Source organism: Podarcis gaigeae (genome assembly GCF_964106915.1).
Source record: "Podarcis gaigeae genome assembly, chromosome: 4".
NCBI classification, from domain to species: domain Eukaryota; kingdom Metazoa; phylum Chordata; class Lepidosauria; order Squamata; family Lacertidae; genus Podarcis; species Podarcis gaigeae.
In genome coordinates this window covers 93,892,405-93,915,282 of record NC_139677.1, presented here as the reverse complement: position 1 = coordinate 93,915,282, position 22,878 = coordinate 93,892,405, and the positions used below count along the sequence as shown (strand labels likewise).

At 41.3% G+C, this 22,878-nt stretch overlaps 1 protein-coding gene across 2 annotated transcripts in view; it reads left to right on the top strand.

Annotated features, from left to right (window-relative positions):
• Nucleotides 1-22,878, top strand: part of TMEM135 (transmembrane protein 135) — a 183,088-nt gene that overhangs the window by 59,890 nt on the left and 100,320 nt on the right. For both annotated transcript variants that reach the window (XR_014563616.1, XM_083736969.1), the window contains exon 5: nt 3,003-3,068. Coding sequence is in view for 1 of the 2 variants with exons in the window: in XM_083736969.1 (XP_083593095.1) it covers nt 3,003-3,068 (66 nt within the window). In the remaining variant the exon portion in view is untranslated. The remainder of the gene's footprint in view (nt 1-3,002; nt 3,069-22,878) is intronic.

The window sequence follows — 22,878 nt, the reverse complement described above, 5'->3', positions numbered from 1 at the left end:
TAAAAATTCATCCTTATTCTGCTTTCCCGGGGGAAAGGGATCAACATGTCTTTTTGGCTCTTGTGGCAAAAGCCTGGAGCTATTGCAACAAACCTGGTTAGAAGGAGGATAGGAGAAGCCAGAGGAGTGACATTTTAGGTGATCATATCTTGGCTTAACACTTCAAGGAGTCTGATGCTTTAGTTTCCTTTACAGGTGGATGGCAGAGATTTACAGTGAAGGGGAAAGCAATCAGTGCATTTAAGATGAGAGGCAGAGTAACTCAGATTTGCTTGAACATGCACTGCCTCAGTTACAGTAATGGAGGCTCTTCTCTTGCTTCTCTAGGCCAAAACCAGAGCTTCCCTTCTCAGGTGCAGGCTACCATGGCAAAAGCTGAATTTTTGGAGTGCTTACTAACAGCATACGCTCACCTACTATGGTAGTTTTTTCAGAGTTCAGGGTGCTTTTTCATGAGATTCTATTCAAGCACATGAGCACTTTGGACTGGGCCCAGAAGTGAACTGACAAATAATGCAGCTATTTTAAAACATGGGTTATATGGCAAATACATTCACTTTAACATGTGATCTAGATGCTCAGCCAGCTATCTGACTGCTACATTTTTGACCAATGGAAGTTTCTGAGGCATCTTCCAAGGGCATCCCCATTGCAAAAATACAATCTGGAGGTTATTGAACATGGAAGTATGGTGGTCAAGTCAATATTCTGATGTAGAATATTAAAACTGTTGGATTCTTTCATGGGAGCAGAGCTTAAGTGCATTGCAGCTCTAATTCTGTGCAGCAGTAGTGCACTATTAAAATCTGAAAGACACTTTGAGCAGAGCATGTTGAGGTTGTGTATGAAATTTCCAAAGCATTTACATTTCCGTGTTAATTCAGGTAATTCAACCCAAATTCCACCCCAAATTCAAATTTTTAAATTTCCCTGTTTATGTTATGCACTGGCTCCTGGTGGAGTACAGGGTCAGATTTAAGGTGCTGCTTTTGACCTTTAAAGCCCTTCACGGCCTAGGACCCTCGTACCTCCGGGACCGCCTCTCCTGGTATGCCCCACGGAGAGCCTCAAGGTCCATAAATAACAACACCCTAGTGGTCCCGGGCCCTAAGGAAGTTAGATTGGCTTCGACCAGAGCCAGGGCCTTTTCAACTCTGGCTCCGGCCTGGTGGAACGCTCTGCCTCATGAAACCAGGGCCCTGCAGGATCTGATTTCTTTCCGCAGGGCCTGTAAGACAGAGTTGTTCCGCCTGGCCTTTGGCTTGGAGCCAGTTTGATTCCCTCCCTCCCCCCCTCTCTCTTTTTCCCCCTTCTTTTCCTTCTCCTCCTGCGATGAGGCTACATTTTAATATTTTAATGTTCCATTATTTTAATTGTTGTGTTTTATTTTGTTTTTAAGTTTGTAATCATTCATCTTGTTTTTATTATTGCTTGTAAGCCGCTCTGAGCCCGGCCTTGGCTGGGGAGGGCGGGGTATAAATAAAAAATTATTATTATTATTATTATGAGGTTTTTAATATTTTTTAAAATTAAAATAATTTTTCATAAAGTGAATTTTATAAGGGTGGACTTTATTAACTCACTTAACATTTTTGCTGCAGCCACGGGGGTTTTATGTTAACACGACATCTTCTTATACTTCCCAGTCTTGCTCTTTGTATTGGCTAATTACATAACCCCTTAAATAGTCAGCTGCTGCTGCTGCTGCTCCTGTTCTTGAAGCTTTTGTGCATGTTAGGCCTTTTCTCTCCAGTTTAAGTAGGAAGTCTAGTTCTAATCTTCTTAGCTGCACTCAATGCATGTGAGGGGTGATCCTATCAAGGAATCTGTGGCCCTAGATTCACAAATGATGTGAACACCTCTCTTTTTCTTTTAGGAGCTTTGACAATTTTTTTTAGCTGTGTGAGTACAAGCGTATTAAAAGAGATCTCTTGCCAGTGGGAGAAGAAGGAAAGTCACACACACCACTGGTTTTCAATGGAAACAAAGGGAGCTTAGCAGTCTTGACAGAATGTTCTATTTGGGTGAAACATCCTTAAAATGTTGGTGGAAAGAATGGATGAAAGGAATCAATTCTGAAGAACACAAAAGGTTGCATGAGGCTCTCACCCCTTTAATCTTCAAGAGGGAGAAACAGAAGTAGGTATTGGAGCTGGTATGGACTTATGTGGGTGTAAATGAGCTAATAAATAAAAGTTTGCGAGTAGGCGGGGGCATTCATTGGAAACAAAAAGTTAAAAGTATGAGGAAATAAAATGCTTATAAACCAGTGGAAACTGCAAGGGACAGTTAAAAGTATTATGCATTCATGCTCACCTCACTATGTGATTTTAGGAAAGCAATTCACCATGTATGTTGTGCATTTAAAAAGCTATCTGTGTCATGTTCCTCTCCTTACAATGAATGAAAGGGCATTCCTCTTGTAATGGGATGAGTCTTTCTAACGCCAACCATTTAGTTCATTCAGTCAGAAACACTGATAAAAACGGCAAGCAATTTTTCTCTTTCTTTGTTTTATCTTTTTAATCACTGCACGATGCTACTAGTGGTCAGAAAAGAGGATTATTCAGTGCCTGCATTATTTTGTGGGTGACAATTGTTGAAAAGCTACACAGAAGACAGATCTCTTCATTTCATGAGATATATCTGTTATTACTTTTCTGTAATAAAGTAACATTTTTAAATGCTGTTTATTGGGTGTGGATGTGTATGTTCATGTTTGCTTTTTCCCATCAGAACACAAAGTGTCAACTTCTTTGTGTAAAAATTTCCTTCATTTAGCACTTTCACCTGGAAAGAATACAGTGTACAGAAATTATTTAATAACTGCAGTCCTCTCTGTGTTGACTTGGAAGTAAGTCCCATTTACTTCAGTGGAACTTACCTCTTAAGCTAGTGTGTGTAGGATTGCCATCTAAGTATGGTTTTATTTTTGCGGATATTTGAAAAAAGGATTCCAGATTTGACTACTTTTTGAAATAACTTTCCTTTTTGGTACGCAGGCCACCGAAACACTATTTCGCATGGGGGTGTCAAGAGGAACAATTACTCCTTTAAGACACGGAGAGGTAAGACTATGTTTGTTTTCTCCTGCTGTTTATAGTTTTAGAACTGAACTTGGTGCCATCTTGGGCAAAAAAATACATAGAGTTGTTGAAAGATGATGATGATTTAGAAATTGATAATTCTGTATGTAGATCATCATTATTTTCTGTTTGGGGCGGGGGAGATGCAATTCTTATGTTGTCAAAAGAGCAGGACCCCTCCATCATACACAGGAAGGCGGGTAGGTGACAGGCGAAGGAGAACTACAATAAATCTTTAGAAGAAAAGAAACCTAATGAGGCACACTCCCTGCACTGTCCGGTGAGGACTGAGCATGCTCAGTTGCCATAGGATGTTGAATGTTGAGAGTGATGCAGGAGGTGGGAAAAGGGGAGAGGAAATGGAGTATATTGAAATAAGATGTGGATTCTTGGAACAGTGAATAGGGACCCTCCAACTGCAACTTCACCTCCCTCCCAGATCCCACTTGTACAATGGGCAATATTTGTGGCATGACCCTGTTTCATTGTTGAACTTAGTGGTGATTGTTACCAAAGACGTAAAGTAAAAGCTTTTACGCACAATTAAGAAGGCAGAACTTTTTCTTGAAAATTGTAACTGCAATTTGAAGCTGTTAGCAGGTTTTGGTCATCCCTGCTTCATGGTGACCATGATACAAAGTTGTAGCTGCGCCATAGTAATCATGGCGAACCCTCTCATAGTGAAAAGGTAGGGGAATTCAAGTGGGAGAAGGGAGGTGCTCCTGGTCTCTTGACCAGTATTCCATCTGCAATGGACCTAAGAGAATGTAATTCAGAGTAATGGAGAGGTTATGAGCAATTTTGATGAACATGTGTTATGTTCAGTTTCAGCAAGATTTGTTCCTTTATATTGTATTTATTTATTTGTTCAATTTGTATCCTGCACTTCATCAGTTTTATTGATCTTTGAGCACTAGAACATCAATCAAAATACAGCAACTAGCAGGGTTCTACAGACTGTGTAAGCGAGAGCAGAAATTGAGACTTTGAAAAGAAGGGTTCAACTCACTTTTCCCTGAGTACAAATGCACATGCCCACCAGGCTACCATATAACAATTCAAAGGCAATGCCCACCAAGCTTCAACCACAGCAGGGGATATAATCACCAATCAAAGATGACTCACTGTAACCAGAATTTGCACCTTCAGTAAAAAAGGCTTTGCCAATGGAACAGGGAAACCATCCTGCAGTCTGTTGTCCAGGGAGTTCTTCAAAAACTCTTTGTCAATTGACACATTGCAAAGCTGGAATATATGTGTGAGTTGGCTTGCTGCTTATTGAAGTGTGTATGTATTTTAGATGGAACAGAGTTCACAAGATATAGTGTATGAATTAATGGGGAAGAGTACACCATGAAATGCCATATATTTTGGCCTTCATAAGGAATACCAATATGAACATAGTCACACAAGCATATAAAGGGCTTGTGATTGCCTTTAGGTGAATGAACAGTTGTTTAAAGGGTGATGCTTTGATCTCCAGGTTAATAATTCAAACTTGCAACTAAAGGATTGCAAGAATATCTTCATAGGTTTGTTCAGCCTGTGTATCTTTCTAGAAAGAGCTTGTTGCTGTACTTGCGAGACTTATCCTGTACTTTGAAAGTGGAAAGCATATATAACCGAGTTTTATAAAAGGACCAAACCTTCAGATTTGTGGCTATGAAGATAATTAAATTGTTTTATTTACAATGTATAGTTGCATTTTATTTTAAATTCATTTTTAGGATATTTTAACAGATTTGATCTGTTAATATAAACTGTGTAGAGTTTTTATAATTATGTTAAGTGGCATAAACATTTTAGAAATAAAAAGTAAAAAGAAAAATGCAGATGCTAAGTGTTTGCGTGCTCTTACTGAAAATGCAGTTAAAGCCAGAATTGGAGAGATTAATACTTGGACGTTCCAAGTATACTTGCTCAGTTCAGAAGTGCTAATCTGGTGGTGAAATCCCCAAAAGCAAAATTGTTGGGAAGCCGAGGAAATGATACAGATTGGATGAGTATAGACAGAAAAGCCTGTGGTCAGATGCTTGGTGGTTTTAACCAGTACACATCACATATTAAAACAATGCATTATTTAAAAACATATTTAAGATAATTTCTGTCAATGTGGTAAGCGCGGCTGGTGCTGGGCATAGGCAGAGAAAAGCAAGACTAGTTCTGAATTAATAACAGACCCTCACATTGCACTGAAGCAAACAGCTTTTTTTACATAAAAAAACACCACTATTCAGACAAGAGAAGTCACTAAGGACTCTTCATTGTTGGCTTGTTTCCAGGTCCAGATGGATTTGCAGTTTATAATGCTGAATATTTGAGGGAAATCTTCCCCCTTATTTCCTGCTTACAGCTTTTCTGCATGCCAGGAGAGTCATCTCCATAGCCTCTCTGGCTATGAATATAGTTTACTTTTGTCAACCTTTCCACATAAGAAACCAGGTTTTTGTGCTGAAAGCTGTGTTATTTGCTGTTTACATATGGATTACAGAATTATTGACAAGATTTTGGCATAAGATTTGGAATCCGTTGCTGCCAAGTGTCATTCATCCAAGTGAGACAGATAATTCTTGGACTGGTTTTCCTGTTCAACAACAGCCACAGGGTTGTGAAAAATTACCTCAGGACTGGTTATGGTCATGAAGTTGACTGATCTCCAAGAAGTCTAATAGTATCAGGGGAGGTAATGAAATTCAAGAATATAATTGCCTTCAGGATTGAGCACATTTCTCTCCTTGTTGCTGAAGTATTTCTATCAAGACTCGCTTTTTGGAGAATGTTTAGTGGTTCAGAGGTCACCCATTTCTCCTCTCGCTCTTAGCCATTATGTTGATGTCTGACTATTTTGTAAAGGTTTTGTCAGTCCTGAACATAACTTTAGAGCACTGGGAATTTAAAGAGCATTGAGCTGCGATTTTATTTCTAGCCATGCCTGTCTTTCTCTATACCCTCTTTTTCTGCCTTTAACAATAGTTGTCATTTGTGTTTTGAGGACCATCACCAAGGGACCATGAAAGATGCAAGACATCTGTCTTTTAAGTTCCTGCCTCTTGAAGTTCCTGCCTCTCAGGCCCCAAATAAATTAACTGAGATACTTGTCATTAAGGAGGCTTATTTCATAGTGTCACCTGCCTCCTGCCATATTATATCAGATACAGAAAAGCTGGATATAATTCTGAAAATAGCACTTTGGGAATAAAGATTTGCTGGACAAAGGCAACTGTGATCCTCTCCCATATTTCCCAAAATGGTATGATTCTCAGGGAAGTTCTTGGAGGAAATTACACTGTTTGCCTGCTGCTAAGCAACACTCATCTTATTTACGAATCCAACCCTTTGCTCCCCTGATTTCCACAGGTTTTTACTCAAAGTCTTGAGATTGTTGGTTTTTTGTTTTTTTTAAGACATCCTGGGCAATTTTGTGCTGTAATTCTCAAATTAAACTTGCCAAAATGTGAACATATTTGCCATAAATACTGTGTGTGTGGAGTATAATTGTTTGTTATGAGGGTATGTATTTTTGTGTTTTTATATTGTAAACAGCCCTGTGATTCTCAGATGAAGGGTAGTATAATAATAATAATAATAATAATAATAATAATAATATGGGTGTTTTTGTCTCAAGGGTTAAACAGTAAGGACTATGTCAGCAAATTTCCCATTTATTGGCTGCAAAAGGGCACTGGGAAGCAGGAGGTATAAGATAATATCCATATGCCAGCAGATGAGTACAGTCAGGCTGCGGATGGCAAATGATATATGGTTGCTGAGCTAAGGAGCAGTGTGTTTTCCCTAAACATTGTGAAGCCGGCCTTTAGATTCTTTCCAGCATCTCTCTTTTCTCTTAGGGCAAGCTGCCAACTTGATTTCTACGACTGTCTTACACACCTTTCTCTGCTAGCCTGCAGGGGTGAAAAATGCATCTCAAAATGCTCCTGTTTTCAGCAATAGATTGAGACGGATCTGGCTCGCATCCAGGTTCCTACTGAAAGCTGAATTTCAAGGCTCTCTTACTGCCCATCTATATTCTAATGAACACACAAATAGCTTTGAGATTTCTGCGCAGATCATGTTTCTTGGGCAGCCAAACAACTGGGATGTGGCCAGGGTTGAAGCAATATCTCAGCAGCTGCCTGGCAAGTGTTGTGAATGAGCTTCTGCCAAGTCCCTAGAGCAGGTACTTGATGGCGTGGAGTTGGGGGGGGGGGCTGTAAAATGGTCTCTGATAGGATTAGCTCATCTAGTTCCCAGCTTTTCATAATTACAGATGGAGAACATTTCACCTTGTGTGAGTCTCTAGGTCTCGCAAGCCTCTTCCCTCCCAGCAGAAATAAGTGAATTGGGCTGTGGTGTGTTTATTTGAACTTCTTTCTGGGGACAGATCTGGTCTTCAGGAAGGGAATCATATCCAAATAAATGCAGGCGCAACCTGTTCCAGTTGCTACTTTGTGGTGAGGGCAGCGATGTATTGGACTTGGCTTGTTCTGAGCTTTCTCCTCAGAATGTAACAAGCGATAAGAGGTCTTATATGTATAGACTATTCTGGAACTGATAGCATCTGCGTGGTCAAGCAGATGATCTACTTCCACTGGTTGAAGCCGCTGATTGGACAAGAACGAAACACTCAGCAAGATTTGGGAAGTTGCAGGAAAAGGCCTTTTGTGATGGAACATGCTGTTCCGCAGAGACATATTTGGAATAAGCTCCGCAATCGTGTCACATTTGGCTTCCATGAATTAAGTTGCCGTGCCCAGCAAGTTCCGCTCATCAAAAATAATGAGAATTTAAAGGGTCTGTGTCAGCAACTTCAGAAGTTCCTAATTTGTCTGAACTCCTGTCCAAGTCAGGATCTATTAATTCTACTTGAAGGGGCCCCAAGAGAGACCTTTAGCATTAAAGTAGGGAGAGGTCATAGATTTAGGATGCTGCCTAACACCATGGTTGGGTGGGTGCACAGGATGTTGCATAGCTCCTAGCTCCACTACTCTGGAGAAGGGATGGGGATGATTCACTAAATTTAAAAGTGCCAGGCCAAATCACTACATTGAGACTACAGATATGTTAGCAAATGTCATGAGAGAGGTATGAATATGACAGCTGAGTGGCAAATGAAGGGGTGGAAATAATAATAGTGTGCACATAAGCATGGAAATTAGGGTTTGTTGTTGTTCAGTCGTTTAGTCGTGTCCGACTCTTCGTGACCCCATGGACTAGAGCACGCCAGGCACTCCTGTCTTCCACTGCCTCCCGCAGTTTGTTCAGACTCATGCTGGTAGCTTCGAGAACACTGTCCAACCATCTCGTCCTCTGTCGTCCCCTTCTCCTTGTGCCCTCCATCTTTCCCAACATCAGGGTCTTTTCCCGGGAGTCTTCTCTTCTCATGAGGTGGCCAAAGTATTGGAGCCTCAGCTTCACGATCTGTGTTTTCAGTGAGCACTCAGGGTTGATTTCTTTAAGAATGGATAGGTTTGATCTTCTTGAAAATTAGGGTATGTGACTGCAAAAAGAGTGGTGCATTTATGTGTATGGGGAGAGGGAGGAGAATGGCTCTAGTGGTGTGCTTGTGAAAGGAGTGAAGGAAGGGTCATACAGTGGTACCTCTGGTTGCAGATGTGATCCATTCTGGAGCTCTGGTCATATCCCAAGGTTTCCACAACCAGAGGGACCGCTTCTGCACATGCGCACAGGGCGGTAGAGCACTTCTGCGCATGTGTGCATGGCGAAAACCCGAAAAATTCTTCCGGGTTTGCTTCGTATGTATCCCGAAGGATTCGTAACCGGAGGTGAACATAAGTAGAGGTACCACTGTATGTGTGTTTATGGAAGAGAGCAAAGAATGAAAACAGTTCATAGCTGAAATTCTATTTAAAACATTGCAATTGGAGACAAGACCTTAACCATCACAATTTAATCAGAATCACCAGTTTCCTAATTCCCTATTTCTAATCATGCCAGTTCATTTTGAAGTGTGCATGAGGAGGATGGGTTTAAAGACATTAAACTGGCCCTTTTCAAGTCTAACCAGTTTATTACGGCATAAGCTTCCGTGCTCTCAAGCCCACTCAAGTCAGATGCATGAAATGAAATCCAAGTCGGCAAGTCTATAAAGGAGAAACTTGTACTGTGGAAGTTGCATGGTCATGAGATGCAAACATTGCAGACATCCATAGCTTTAACCTTTTAGGGTAGGGAGGATAATTGCTGAGATATTACTAGTAGTGGGGTTGGGAATAATTTACAAGGATCAATAATAGAAACTGTAGCTATCCTGGCATTGGTAAACCAGGTACATCACATCTATAGAATGGTAAAATACCCTTTGTCTTAATTAATGCCACTACTTGTGTGCTAAATTGAGACAATGTGTGTTTGTTTTTTAGAAAATCAAAATACATGTATTAATTGCCTTATTTCTTGTGAATATTCTGTTGGAATCCACCCAGAGTGGCTGGGGAAACCCAGCCAGATGGGCGGCGTATAAATAATAAATTATTATTATATTATTATATAATGGTTCTCTGTCTGACTGTAGGTGTCAATGCAATCATCTTAGTAATACAATCATCACCAGGCTGCTACTGTAAAAGGTTAAAAGTCTTATTAAAAGGTTTAAAAAGTCTATTTATTTAAGTTCTTATTATCACTTACAGTAACCATTACTGTTCAATGCCCACCATAAAAGTTTCTCATTTGTATATCTACAAACCAGGATTTCACTTACTGGTAATGCTTACAGTATGGCAAACTGGACTTGAATCCCCAAATGCTTATGCCAGTTTATTAGCTTTTAAGGCCACACTGGTTTTCTCTGCAAAAGTCTTTATCATTGCTACCCCATGGAAACATGTAACTAGGTAATACTTGATGGAAATTGCCAACTGCACCCCTCAAAAGTGCAACACATGTGTCACACAGAACACAATCATATGAAACTCAATGGGTGACCTCAAGGAAATCACAATATTTCAACTTAGCTTACTTCAAAAGGTTGCTTTGAGGATAAACACTTGTCTGAGCTCCCTGGACAGATTGGTTGCATGCAAATGTAGTAAAGAACTTTTTATTTCATTATCTGAAAAAAATCACTGTTTTAATACCAGGATTTATCTACTATACATTTTGGAAAGTTGTTCGCCTATTTGGTTTGCACACTTTTTAAAATATTGTAACCAAAGTTTGCACAGTGGTTCCTGAGATCAAGGAGCAGTTTTTTGTCTGTGTGATACAATTGGACACTGTTTTGAATTAAGATTGTGGACTAACCTTTCAAAAATGTGCTGATTTAACCACCACTTTTTTAAAAATGCCCTTTTTTTTGCGGGTGTGGTGGTGTAGAATTCCCAGCCAGTGCCAGGCATGAGAGGCTGCTAGAAAGAATAATTTTAAAAACACAGTCCAAACAAGGGTAATTCTGAAATGCACCTTTTTAAACAAGGCATTTCTTCTTTAAGAAAGGAATTTATTCTTGAAACTGCTGAATAATTGTGCTTTTTTATTTTTAACTCTTGACTTAGCAGCATAATGATCTGTCTGTTTGATAAGATGTATAGTGCATGAAAGAGATCTTCAGTTCACAAACTGCTTCCTGCAGTTTATAGACTGAAAAAACAGTGCAAGTTACTCTTAAAGCTGATTCTGATTTAATTAATATTGTTTTCGGCATTTTTCTTTCTTTTTTTCATGTATAGTTTCAGCTTGAGGGCATGCCAGGCCCCAGTCCCAGGCATATTACGGAGCAAAATAGTGATGTGATCCTAGACATCTGATCTCCTCACCCCTCTCCTTCGTATCACAAAGATGTCATTATTATAGTGGGTTCAAAAGTTCCGTTCTCACGGATTGTTCAGTCATCTCTGGTTTCCCTCCTTGTTGTCTGAATGCTTTGCTGCTATCATGTTAATTTGTGGAGAAGATAACAAACTTCCATTCTACATGTATTCTTTTCTCTTTGTACATACAAACACACACTTGTTAAAATTTGAACATTTTGTATTCGCAACCCTAGTTTAGTTTGATGGTCTAGAGTAATTTCGGACTTTTAGAAACAGTTGAGTTTAAGAATATGGTCCCGGGAGCTGAAACATCTCACACTTGTTTGTCTCAAATGTGATGTTTGCGGAAAGCTGAGCACAGTAAAGGTTTCCTGGAATGTTCAGTCAGAGTGTGAGAAAATAATGCTTTTCTAGAATTCTGTAACCCTGTAACCCTGTTAACATGTATGTTTGAAGAATGTTAACTCTTGGCAAAATGAAGATTAAGTGCAAGTTAATACTGTGGAATTTTCCCTCCAATTACATCATAGGAGCCTATGACAATGCCAGCTATTTGAAATTGGTTGGATGCCATGCAATTCTTTCTGTGCCTAGCAGAATGCATGCAGCTCCAGAATATGTAGGATTTTATCATTTTTGCCCAGTGAATCCTGTGTTTCCTCAAGTCATTTCTACCAATATTTCACTAAGACTGAACTGACATTAAATTCTAAAAGTGTGAGACTGTCTTTTTTTCCTAGGAGAGAGGGATTCCATTACATAGTAGTTCAAAGAGATGTTTTAACAAAGAGTAATAGAACAGTAAAGACAGTGAAACAGACCAAATCCACTATGCTGCAGTTAGTATTACACTATGTTTATTGAAATAGAATTATTTTTTAGGTTCTTTAAATTCTTTAGGTTCTTTAAATTCTTTTGACTGCACATCCTCTTTGCTGCACTGTGGATCAGGTTATTCTAATAACTGGAGGATCGGACCCTCTGTACCTTTTTTTAGGTGAAGCACACTGATGCTTTAAAAGTGTATCTTCAGCACCTTTGGGCTGTCTTGACTCTCTTGAAATAGAACAGCCCACCTTTTATGAGAAGAAGCTCATACGTACAGAAAACACACAAATGGGATAAGAGGTGGGAAATTCACAGTGTGTTTACAAACTGGAACAAAGGTGTGCCAATGTGGAAAGTCTGGAGCTCATTTTAGGGCACTTGCTCTGTATGCCAAATTCTCTGTCTGGAAACTCTCTGATAATGCTAGTATTCAGAGATACTGAATGAAACTGAATGTTGGAGATTCAGGACAGACGAAGGAAAGTGCTTCTCCACACATACATAGTTAAAATATGGAATTTGTTCCCACAAAGGTTGCGATGGCCACCAACTTAGAAAGCTTTAAAGGAGGTTTATTTCTTTATTTCATAAAATGTATATGCTGCCTGATTGTAAAATGAGCCTCAAAGTAGTTTACAAAAAATATAAAACAGTAAAATTATGGATAAAAACAATTAACAAGAATTTAAAACGTTGTAAAAATTGAAATAAGCAATAAACTAAAAGCAGGTTTCTTCTTCGGAGGAAGAAAAGGCCTCCTTCTGGCAACTCCTGCAGCCAAGCTGGTGCCAAAGATACTGCTCTGCTTTCCTTTGGACCACATATGGATCTTCTCTTCTCTTCTCTTCTCTTCTCTTCTCTTCTCTTCTCTTCTCTTCTCTTCTCGTTTCCACAACTTGCTTGAGCAGCCTTTGTGGTTGGCATTCTGCCTGTCCAATAAAGCGAAGGAATAATGGGAAATCAACCGGCAGATGTACAATTACAAGGCCATGTGGGTTTAGAGAATGGGAACTCCTTGTTTCTTCTCCTGGGGAGCAACTGCAGAAAGCATTTCCTGGCATCTCTGAAAACCTGCATCCCCATTTACATATAGGATGTGCTGGGAAATGCAGTGACCCCAAACATTAAAGCTGAAAGCAAATAAATTTTAATGCTGTGGGGACATTTTAAACTTGCTGCGAGCTTGGACATCTGCAAATGCTTAAACGTTCCACAGATCATTATTTGGTACCCCCTCAAGAAATCTGTACATGCTTGTTGCACTGTGGAACACAGGAACCTGCCATAAACAGAGACCAGACCACTTTGTCATTTAACTCAGCCTTGCCTACACTGACCGGCAGTGACTTTATAGAGTTTCAGACTGGATTCTTCCCAGTCCTTCATGGAGATGCCAGGGAGTGGACCTGGGAGGACCTTTTGCTTTTAAAGTACAGTGGTACCTCGGGTTACAGACGCTTCAGGTTACATACGCTTCAGGTTACTGACTCAGCTAACCCAGAAATAGTACCTTGGTTTAAGAACTTTGCTTCAGGATGAGAACAGAAATCGTGCTCCGGCGGCGCAGCGGCAGCGGGAGGCCCCATTAGCTAAAGTGGTGCTTCAGGTTAAGAACAGTTTCAGGTTAAGAACGGACCTCGGGAACGAATTAAGTACTTAACCCGAGGTACCACTGTATGTACTCTGTCACTGAGCTATGACGCTCCTTCAAGTTGGCAACCCAGCTTAAAAAAGGCAACCAACTTCTGGTTGCTAATCAGGGCTTTTCGTTGTTAGTCAATAGCTTTTTGTTGAGAAGGTTTTCATTGTTATCGTCTGGGTTATGCCCATCTCTGCTATTTCTCCTTGTTAAAACTGATAGGTTGGGTTGAGGTGTCTGAAAACATGTAGGGAGAATCGCCAACCTGAGACATGAACAGCTGCTTTCTATTTAAAATTTGAAGAACCTTCTCGCCTTCCATCTACCACTGTTTTAGCTCTGGAGAGGAATTGAACTGAATGTAGGGAAGACATTTCCAGTGTGGTCTCACTACAATACGAATGTCATGTCTGTGTTTCCAACAACAGCAACAACAACAACAACAACTTATTATTTGTACCCTGTCCATCTGGCTGGGTTTCCCTAGCCACTCTGGGCGGCTTCCATAGAAACCAAAAAACACTAAAATATCACACATTAAAAACTTCCCTGAACAGGGCTGCCTTAAGATGTCTTCTGAATGTCAGGTAGTTGTTTATTGCTTTGACATCTGATGTGAGGGCGTTCCACAGGGCGGGTGCCACTACCGAGAAGGCCCTCTGCCTGGTTCCCTGTAGTTTTGCTTCTCGCAATGAGGGAACCGCCAGAAGACCCTTGGCGCTGGACCTCAGCGTCCGGGCAGAACCGGTGTTATGTGGTCTCGGTGGCCACCCCCAGTCACCAGTCTAGCTGCTGCATTCTGGATTAGTTGTAGTTTCTGAGTCACCTTCAAAGGTAGGCCCACGTAGAGTGCATTGCAGTAGTCCAAGCGGGAGATAACCAGAGCATGCACCACTCTGGTGAGACAGTCCGCGGGCAGGTAGGGTCTCAGCCTGCGTACCAGGTGGAGTTGGTAGACAGCTGCCCTGGATACAGAATTGACCTGCGCCTCCATGGACAGCTGTGAGTCCAAAATGACTCCCAGGCTGCGCACCTGGTCCTTCAGGGGCACAGTTACCCCATTCAGGACCAGGGAGTCCTCCACACCCGCCCGCCCCCTGTCCCCCAAAAACAGTACTTCTGTCTTGTCAGGATTCAACTTCAAGCCACTCTAACACACTCACTCATTCATCCTCTCTCTTTGCCAGTGAGTAGTTCTTTGTTTTAAATTGGGATACAATGAACTGCACATTTTGTTTCCATTTTGCCTTTCTCAGTCATCTGCCAAACCACTAATTGTGTTTTAGAAACGGTGATGTTAAAACCTCCTCCTGTCATTTTGAAGAAAGAGTGTAACAACAGCAAATATATAAGAGAAACCGCCAAGCAGGAGGTGCACAACCTCTGTCGTGCTACATTGCTGAATTGGTGGCCTATGTGATGGCATACTGCTGAAACTGGGTAATTTGGTTTTTGGCTACCCACCCCTCTGTTGTTAGACCTTCAAATCCCTCCCCCCATAGAATATAATATATATTAAAAATCAGAATATAAAGATATATTAAGAAGAAATCATTGATAACTACCGTTATTATTTGTTCTCTAACTCATTTTTTTTCACTTGGTGTTGTTGCTTTTTGGAAAACTGGAATATGAAGTATTTTCTTACTCTCTGGAACACATCTGGTTTAGTAATTTGCACAGACATATGGCATTAATTAGTCTCCTATATAGAAGCTCCTGTTTTAGCTGTGAATCTGTCTTTCCATTCATTACACAAAAATAGAAATGTAAGTATTTCTGTTTTTTGAGAGGACTCCATGTGTTCAAGCTACTGAAAAATGAGTTGCTCTGGGGCTGCTACTGGATTTTGGAATCTTGCAGAAGTGTGGCAAGTATTAAAGTTCCTCATTGCTCTTTCTCCACCTCTTGCTTCTCTCTCTCTCTCTCTCTCTCTCTCTCTCTCTCTCTGTGTGTGTGTGTGTCTTTCTGTGGTTCAACAAACCTCCAAATTCAGGAGGTAGAGCATCAAAGGTCCGTATAGTTAAAGCTGTGGTTTTCCCAGTAGTGATGTATGGAAGTGAGAGCTGGACCATAAAGAAGGCTGATCGCTGAAGAATTGATGCTTTTGAATTATGGTGCTGGAGGAATTGATGCTTTTGAATTATGGTGCTGGAGGAAACTCTTGAGAGTCCCATGGACTGCAAGAAGATTCTATTCTTAAGGAAATCAGCTCTGAGTGCTCACTGGAAGGACAGGTCCTGAAGCTTAGGCTCCAATATTTTGGCCACCTCATGAGAAGAGAAGACTCCCTGGAAAAGACCCTGATGTTGGGAAAGATTGAGGGCACAAGGAGAAGGGGATGACAGAGTACGAGATGGTTGGACAGTGTTCTTGAAGCTACCAACATGAGTTTGACCAAACTGCGGGAGGCAGTGGAAGACAGGAGTGCCTGGCGTGCTCTGGTCCATGGGGTCACGAAGAGTCGGACACGACTAAACAACAACAACAGCAATCATCATGCCCTATTCCTTCCAACTCCCCAATTAATAGCTCTTTGGATGGAAGTAACTAGGAATTTCATGTGAGTCTAAGCAGGCAGTTTGAGGAGAAACAAAACAATGAGTAAATAAGCAATGCAACTTAATGAGATGAGACTGAAATATAAAGCAGTTCAGCAATTTCCACTACTTTCTACATGTGCTTTTGTGAGATGGAGGTTTTTCCTTTCTTTCCTTGTTTTAGAAACTGGAGTAAAATGATAGAAGGCTTTTCTCAATGAAGCCTACCCATGGTGAAGGTGGAGGAGGTGGTTCTCCCTACCATGGTCTCTCCAAAAACTTGCTATGTGCAGTAAGCGCTGCAGCCAACTTCTAATAATTGTGAGAAAGGGACCAGCAATGAAAGAGGCTGGAGAGGAACAGGGCTCTGCTGGGAAGTGGGCTCTCCCTGGGACCCAGAGGAGTAAAAATTCCTGCAGCCCTCTCTGCTGGCACTGCAGTTGAAGCTTTCTATATCCTGGCTGCCCAGAACTGCAAAAATAATGGAGGAAAATATTTGGCAGAGATGAGAATTCTGAATTTATCTCTCCAGACTTTTATGGTTTCTGCAGTCTCCCCTTTTTGTGTGTCTTTCTTTTCTGTTGCATAAATTCCATGTTGCCACAGGAATGGCAAAGGCCTCTGCCTCACGTATCTGGTCCTGCAGGCAGGGCCCAAGGAGCTGGCTTTCCAAAGAACAGCAGTGTAGGCACATTGTTGGTTGTTGTTCTTTACATTTCTGTTAAAAATTTTTTATCAAAGCGACTTAATGTGTGGCCCTCATTTCTTCTTTGTCAATCAGTTGGGGCAGTTCTGCAAAAATATGAAATGGGACTTTTCATCCTTAACCCACTGCCGTACTTTTAATGTAAGTAGTGTGATGGAGCTGCTGTGGCACAAGGTAAAAGTAAAGGACCCCTGAAAGTTAAGTCCAGTCGCAAACAACTCTGGAGTTGCGGTGTGCATCTCGTTTTACAGGCCGAGGGAGCCAGCATTTGTCCGCAGACAGTTTTTCTGGGTCACGTGGCCAGCATGTCTAAGCCGCTTCTGCACAACAGAACACCAAAACAAGACCAGTGCACAGAAACACCGTTTACCTTCCCGCTGGAATGGTAGCTATTTATCTACTTGCACTTTTGGCATGCTTTCAAACTGCTATGTTGGCAGGAGCTGGGACCGAGCAACGGGAGCTCACCCCATCGTGGGGATTCGAACCGCCGACCTTCTGATCGGCAAGCCCAAGAGGCTCAGTAGTTTAGACCACAGCACCACCTGCGTCCCTTTTTAGACCACCCCCTAAAACATCATACTTACATCACAGAAGGAGGCAGTCTACAGCAGAAATCCTGCCTGCCAGGATACCTGATAATGGTCCCTGATTGCATTACCTGGGCAGTCTGGCTATTCTTTTGTGATGGTTAATACTTTAGTTCCTGAATGCAGGTCACAGGCTCACCCTATTCATACACAAATACGCCCTTAAGACAGGATTTGCCAGCAAAAAGACAATGGGTAGGATTTCCCCATTTGCCTGCCTTACTGCAGAGGAATATTTGAGGTCATTGGGAGAGTCAAAATGGCTTCAGGATTGCTCTCCTATACTATTTCAGACACATGGTTCATATATTTAAATATGTGTGCATTTATGATTATTTATTCTAAATTTGAGACCTTAAAATTCTTAGAACAACTGTCATGGCTCTTCCCCATGCCAGTGTTGCATATTTTCAAAACTGGGGCAGCAGGAGTTAAGGAAAGAACTTAAACATGGGCTCCTTCTGATAGCCCGGGACATCTAGTATTGTATTTTGGAGAACAGGAAGCAGCTGTGAATCAATGGCTCCAACGCCACCAGAACAGGGCCTGAATTGCCGACTTCCTTTGCAAGCCCCACATCTCTCAACGGTCTCTGTCCCCACAAGCCCATATTGTATATTTACATAACTAGCACACACAAAGGATTCCGGGGAGTTGTGGAGGACTGGAAGCAATCTCTTCATTGGGCTTCTACCAAGATACTTGACATTTTTGAATTACAGAATGCATTTAGTCACATGGTAAACTTAAAGAGGTACAGTTAGGTTCCTGAATTACATCGCTGAGGAACTTCTGTACAATTCAATGTCCATATTGTATCTTGATTTCATAAAGCTGATGGAACGGCTGCCAAGTTCTCTTGAAGGATTCCGGGTTGTTTACTATCTCTTATATGAGCGTGTACTGCCAGCTGGCTGGCTGAGATATATTTCACAATTTGGAAAACTTTGAAGCTGACACACAAACATCCAGAAAGCAGGAGTTCGCATTTGTATCTCTGCTTAAAAATGCCAGCTGCCTCCCCTTTAAATTATTGCTCTTTCCCCAAATCAAGAAACCAGGCATATGTAGTATGCCTCCCCGGAGTTCCTAGATGCTGGAAATGAGCTACACTCGTAACGTCCAAATGGTGGGAGAAACATCCATACATTTTATTGTTAAATGTTGTGTTCTGGTTAATAGTAAGATGCTCACATATTGAACAAATGTAGCTGTGCTTTCAGTTACTTTCTAGTCCTGCCTGTGCTCTGTTGCCAGCCGCAGTTGCTAATCCTCAGATAACAATTTAATTTCGCCGAAGCCCCCACCCCTTTAAATTCTCTTTTCATCAGTACCAATTCAGCTTGTGGCCACTAATGCCAAAAGTGGGCCTCTAATGAGCAGGCTGGCCTAGCCACCCTCATTGTTGTACAGATTGAGTTAATTATTCATAAATGGCTGTTAATGGATGGATGGAGTATCCTGATTTGAATAGCCTCATTGATGGCTTCTTTTGGAACCTTGTTCCATTGTCTAATGTTTTACAGCAGTGAAATATCCTGTTATTTTACCCAAATGCAATTAAGCAGGATCTTGGAAACGAACAGGATACCTGTTTACTAGAACATTGACATTAAAATCAGATACGGATACAGGTACAGGCAACTCCCCGTTTACGCATCCATTCCGAGGCACCGCACGTTTAAGTGAAATCATGTATATTTGGAACACCAATGAAAAGCCTGCATACACCCTCTAAACTTCTGGAAACCCTTGATAAACCCAAACTCCCACAAACTCTAATACAGAGATGTCCAACAGGTCACATGCGATCTACTGATTGATCGCGGGTCGTTCCTGGTCGATCGCATGATCCTGATTGACCGCCCAACAAAACAAACAAACAAACAAGCTCCACAACTATGGGTCTTTCTCCCCCCCCCCAAAGCTCCACAACTTTGGTCAATTTAACAGGCAGATCACTGCTAGGTTTTTTTAGATGGGAGTAGATTGCAGTCTCTTGGAAGTTGGACATCCCTGCTCTCTTACAATCACTCCCTCCAAATCTCCTTGCTCAAACGCCAACTCTCCACAGGCCTCAAAGTTTGGTGCGAAGCCTCCTGGGATTGCACTGGCAAAGACTCACACATCTTTTGCCACTTTTCGTGCAACTTACAGGTTCAAGGTGGTGTGTGTGTGTGCGCGCACACACACAAACACACCTTGAAAATGCGTAAATGGAGAGTTGCCCTTACTACATAAGCAGCATCCCAGGAAGGGCAAGCTTTTCATGGCTTTCCCCTTTACGTCTGCAATAGGATTTTAACACCATTTTTTTCCTAAACATTTCAGCACGAGCTTTTGAAGCATTTGATCCATTCTGAATGAAAAGGCATTTGGTGGTGCGTAGATACAGCCCTCCTAAATTCGACCATTTTTGTGGCTGCAGCTTGGGCTGTTCCTAGTGTAATAACCTTTTCCATATTTATAAATTTGCTGTTCTAGGCTGCTTTGGGAAGGAGGGTGGGATATACATTTAATAAATGAACGAAATAATAAATGAAATAAAAAAGCAGGCTTCTAGGACTCTAATCCATGTCAGAGATAGGTCATTGCTCTGTAAGCCTTCTTTTTAATTTGAAGTGTGTTGGGAAAGGGGAGGCTGTCATGGCTCAGTGGTGAGGAGAAAAGCACTGTACCATATCTGTTAAAAAATTCTGGGGCATAGGTTCACTGACAAATCTTTTCACTAGTCATTTATTGGGTCCATTATTTTCTGAATGATATAAATGCAGCATAATACACCTATGCTTGAATGTATTTGGCATGCTGTGTGGCCTCCTCAGTGCTCATCATGTAGAACCACTGGCTTCATGCACTTTTCATTCCTGTTTTCTACGTGTTGAATATGGCTTGTGTTTGTTAATTATTATTTATTTGCTTAAAGCATTTTAACCCTGCTTCTCAGCCAAAAAGGTTGCCAGAGCAGATTACATAAGATCAGTAACAAACAGCCCCTGATTTACAAACCAAAAGACACAACACAAGAAAAATAAAGGAAAGGCGAGGGAAGAGGGAAAACAAGCAAACTTATAAACTTCTTATGATGAGCAAGGCTGGCCCAAAACATTCTGCGCCTGAGGCAAAGAACAATATTTCACCATCCCAGGAATATGTGAAATATTGAAGGCACAAATGCAGGCAATTCCAACAAGAAAGGAAAGCGGAAGGTATCTAAAGAAACTGGTGTGGCTGCATAAGGAGCTTACAGATGAGCTGAGAGTTAAGAAGGGCATATATAAGAAATGGAAAAAAGGGGAAATCACAATAGAAGAGTATAAACAAGTAGCCAACAGTTGCAAGGAGAAAGTCAGGTGGGCCAAACCTAAAAATGAGCTGAGGCTTGCAAGAGAGGTTAAAAATAATAACACAGGTTTTTCAGCTATGTTTGAAGCAAGAGAAAGAGCAAGCATGTAGTAGGTCCTCTGAATAGAGGAGGCAGAAAAATGCTATTGGGTGACAAAGAGAAGGTGGAACTGCGCAACATCTGCTTTGCCTTCACCCAAAAGGAAAGCAGTGGCCACTCTTGTGAAAAGGAATACACAATGCAAGGAGGGAGCTGCAGTGCAAGATAGGAAAAGTGGTGGTAAGGTAACACCTAGCTGCTTGAAATTAATTCAAATCCCCAGGGCCTGTTGAGCTGCACCCAAGGCTACTAAAGGAGCTTGTGGATGTAATCTCAGGACAAGTGAGGTCCCTGGAGGTGGGCAGATGTTGTCCCCATCTTCAAAAAGGGGAAGAAATAACACTCAGGTAACTATTGATCATCTTGATGTCAATACCAAGAAATACCCACTTCATCACTCTGTCTAATGGTAGGGCCAGCCCTGATTACCAACTTGAATTGAAATCATTCAGGGAGAGGAGAGGCCAAAGGCACCTGCTCTTTTAGCGGTGCCAACAGAGGGGTCCCTGCTCTGCTGCCCTTCTCTCTTTGCTATAGCCTGGTGAAATGGCCGACCCATTATTGTCTCCGAGGCCATGGCACTGGGCTGCAAAACAGCCCCTGGCTCTGCCTTCTCATACACAAGAGTGTCTCTGTTTTCATCCATGAAATGTTGGAGGGTATGAATCAGTCCATACTTTCTTTTTAAGAAAATAAAAAGAACATAATTCAAAATAGAAAGCCTTTGGTTTGCTTACAAGTATAATGGCATAATAGCATTCCTTTGCTTAGAGCCCTAGGGTAAATGGGCTCCAATGTAGTACGTTTAAAATTACCTGCTCATGACATAAAGATAATTTTGTGTGAAAAGACAGCATTTCTCCCAGCTCTTTTCAGTAACGTGATAGCTCCAAATATCAATTTATATCTTGCACTGATGCAAAGTGATGAAGCATGTCACATCAGCATGTGTTACTCGATTCAACAGCCAGACTTCTGGCTGTCTTAAGGCAATGTGCCGCCTGCCTAGGCTGCTCTGGTTTTGTCTCAGTTGTTTTCACTTTTGGTAATTATTCCCTTTGGCCCATAAACATTAGGGTCCTCCTGAGGTCAGGTTAAACCTCAGCTAAAAAAAAATGACACATATGAAGAGTTGTATGGTGTTTCCTGTTTCCTCCCAATGTTTTGAGGTTGATGATTTTTAATGGCATATACTCTCAGACTTATAAAAATAAGGAGCAAAGTTCAGAATTTATCTTTGAGTTCAGACTGGAGTTGCTGAGCAGTTCTTTTTAACATTACCCATTGTTTAAAATGGGAAAGGGATTCTTGTTTTCCTTATAGGTTTTGCCCATTTCCTTTTGGCACATGTTTTCTTTCAATGTTTTCAATCAAGTTAGGTTTGCAAACCTGTTTCTAGTTAGGCAGCACCTCAGTTCAAAAGTGTGAAGAGGAAATTAGAACAGCTTGGGAATAATATTGTTGGTTAATTGCTGCTGAGAGCCCACATAGGCAGGGTAAAACATTTTATTTAGTCAAACACATGTGTTCTGAGAAGTTTTGTGCAACTTTAGCCCTCTGAAATAAAGCTCATTCTCGTCGCTCTTTGGGATTGCAGAGCCGTACAGTGACCAGAAGTGCATGGTGCAATTTTTTAGGACAATATTGGTAAAGGGGTACTGTCTAGCAAGGTAACTAGGGTTCCACTGAGCTCATTTAGCTTGGACTCAGAGTCTCTTTAATATAAAAGGCTAATAGAACAGTAATTCTGGTGCCCAGAATAATGGATTTCTGTGAGCTTGGTGGTTTGTGTCTACTTTTCTTCTGTTTGAGGCTTCGCCACAGAGTAAACCTGTGTGCGGAATAACTCATTTGTCAATATAAGCCTGTAGGCCAGAGTTGGGGCAAATGTGGGTAGTTAAAGTATGCTGCCTCTGGTTCAACTGTTGACCAGAACAGATACTTGCAAGGCATTCAGTGCTTTACAAGAGGAATCTCCCTGTCTGGAATTGAATAACATTGGACTCGCTCCCTCTCCAACTATAATTTTTTTCTTCTTGTTTCTCTTTTCTCCTGTTCGTTTCTTTTTTACTTAAAGTGTGGTGTGCATGTAGCGGGAAGTAAGATGAACTCTTGGGATTCTTGATCAAGTAGCAAAATAGTGTTTGAGAAATCTGTTTAATAATTCTTAATACAATGAAAGCAATAATGGGAGGGGAGAGGGAGACACCAGGGATTCCAAAAGGAGAGTGGCAGGAGCCCTTTTGCTGGATTCTAATAAGTGGGGCTGGGA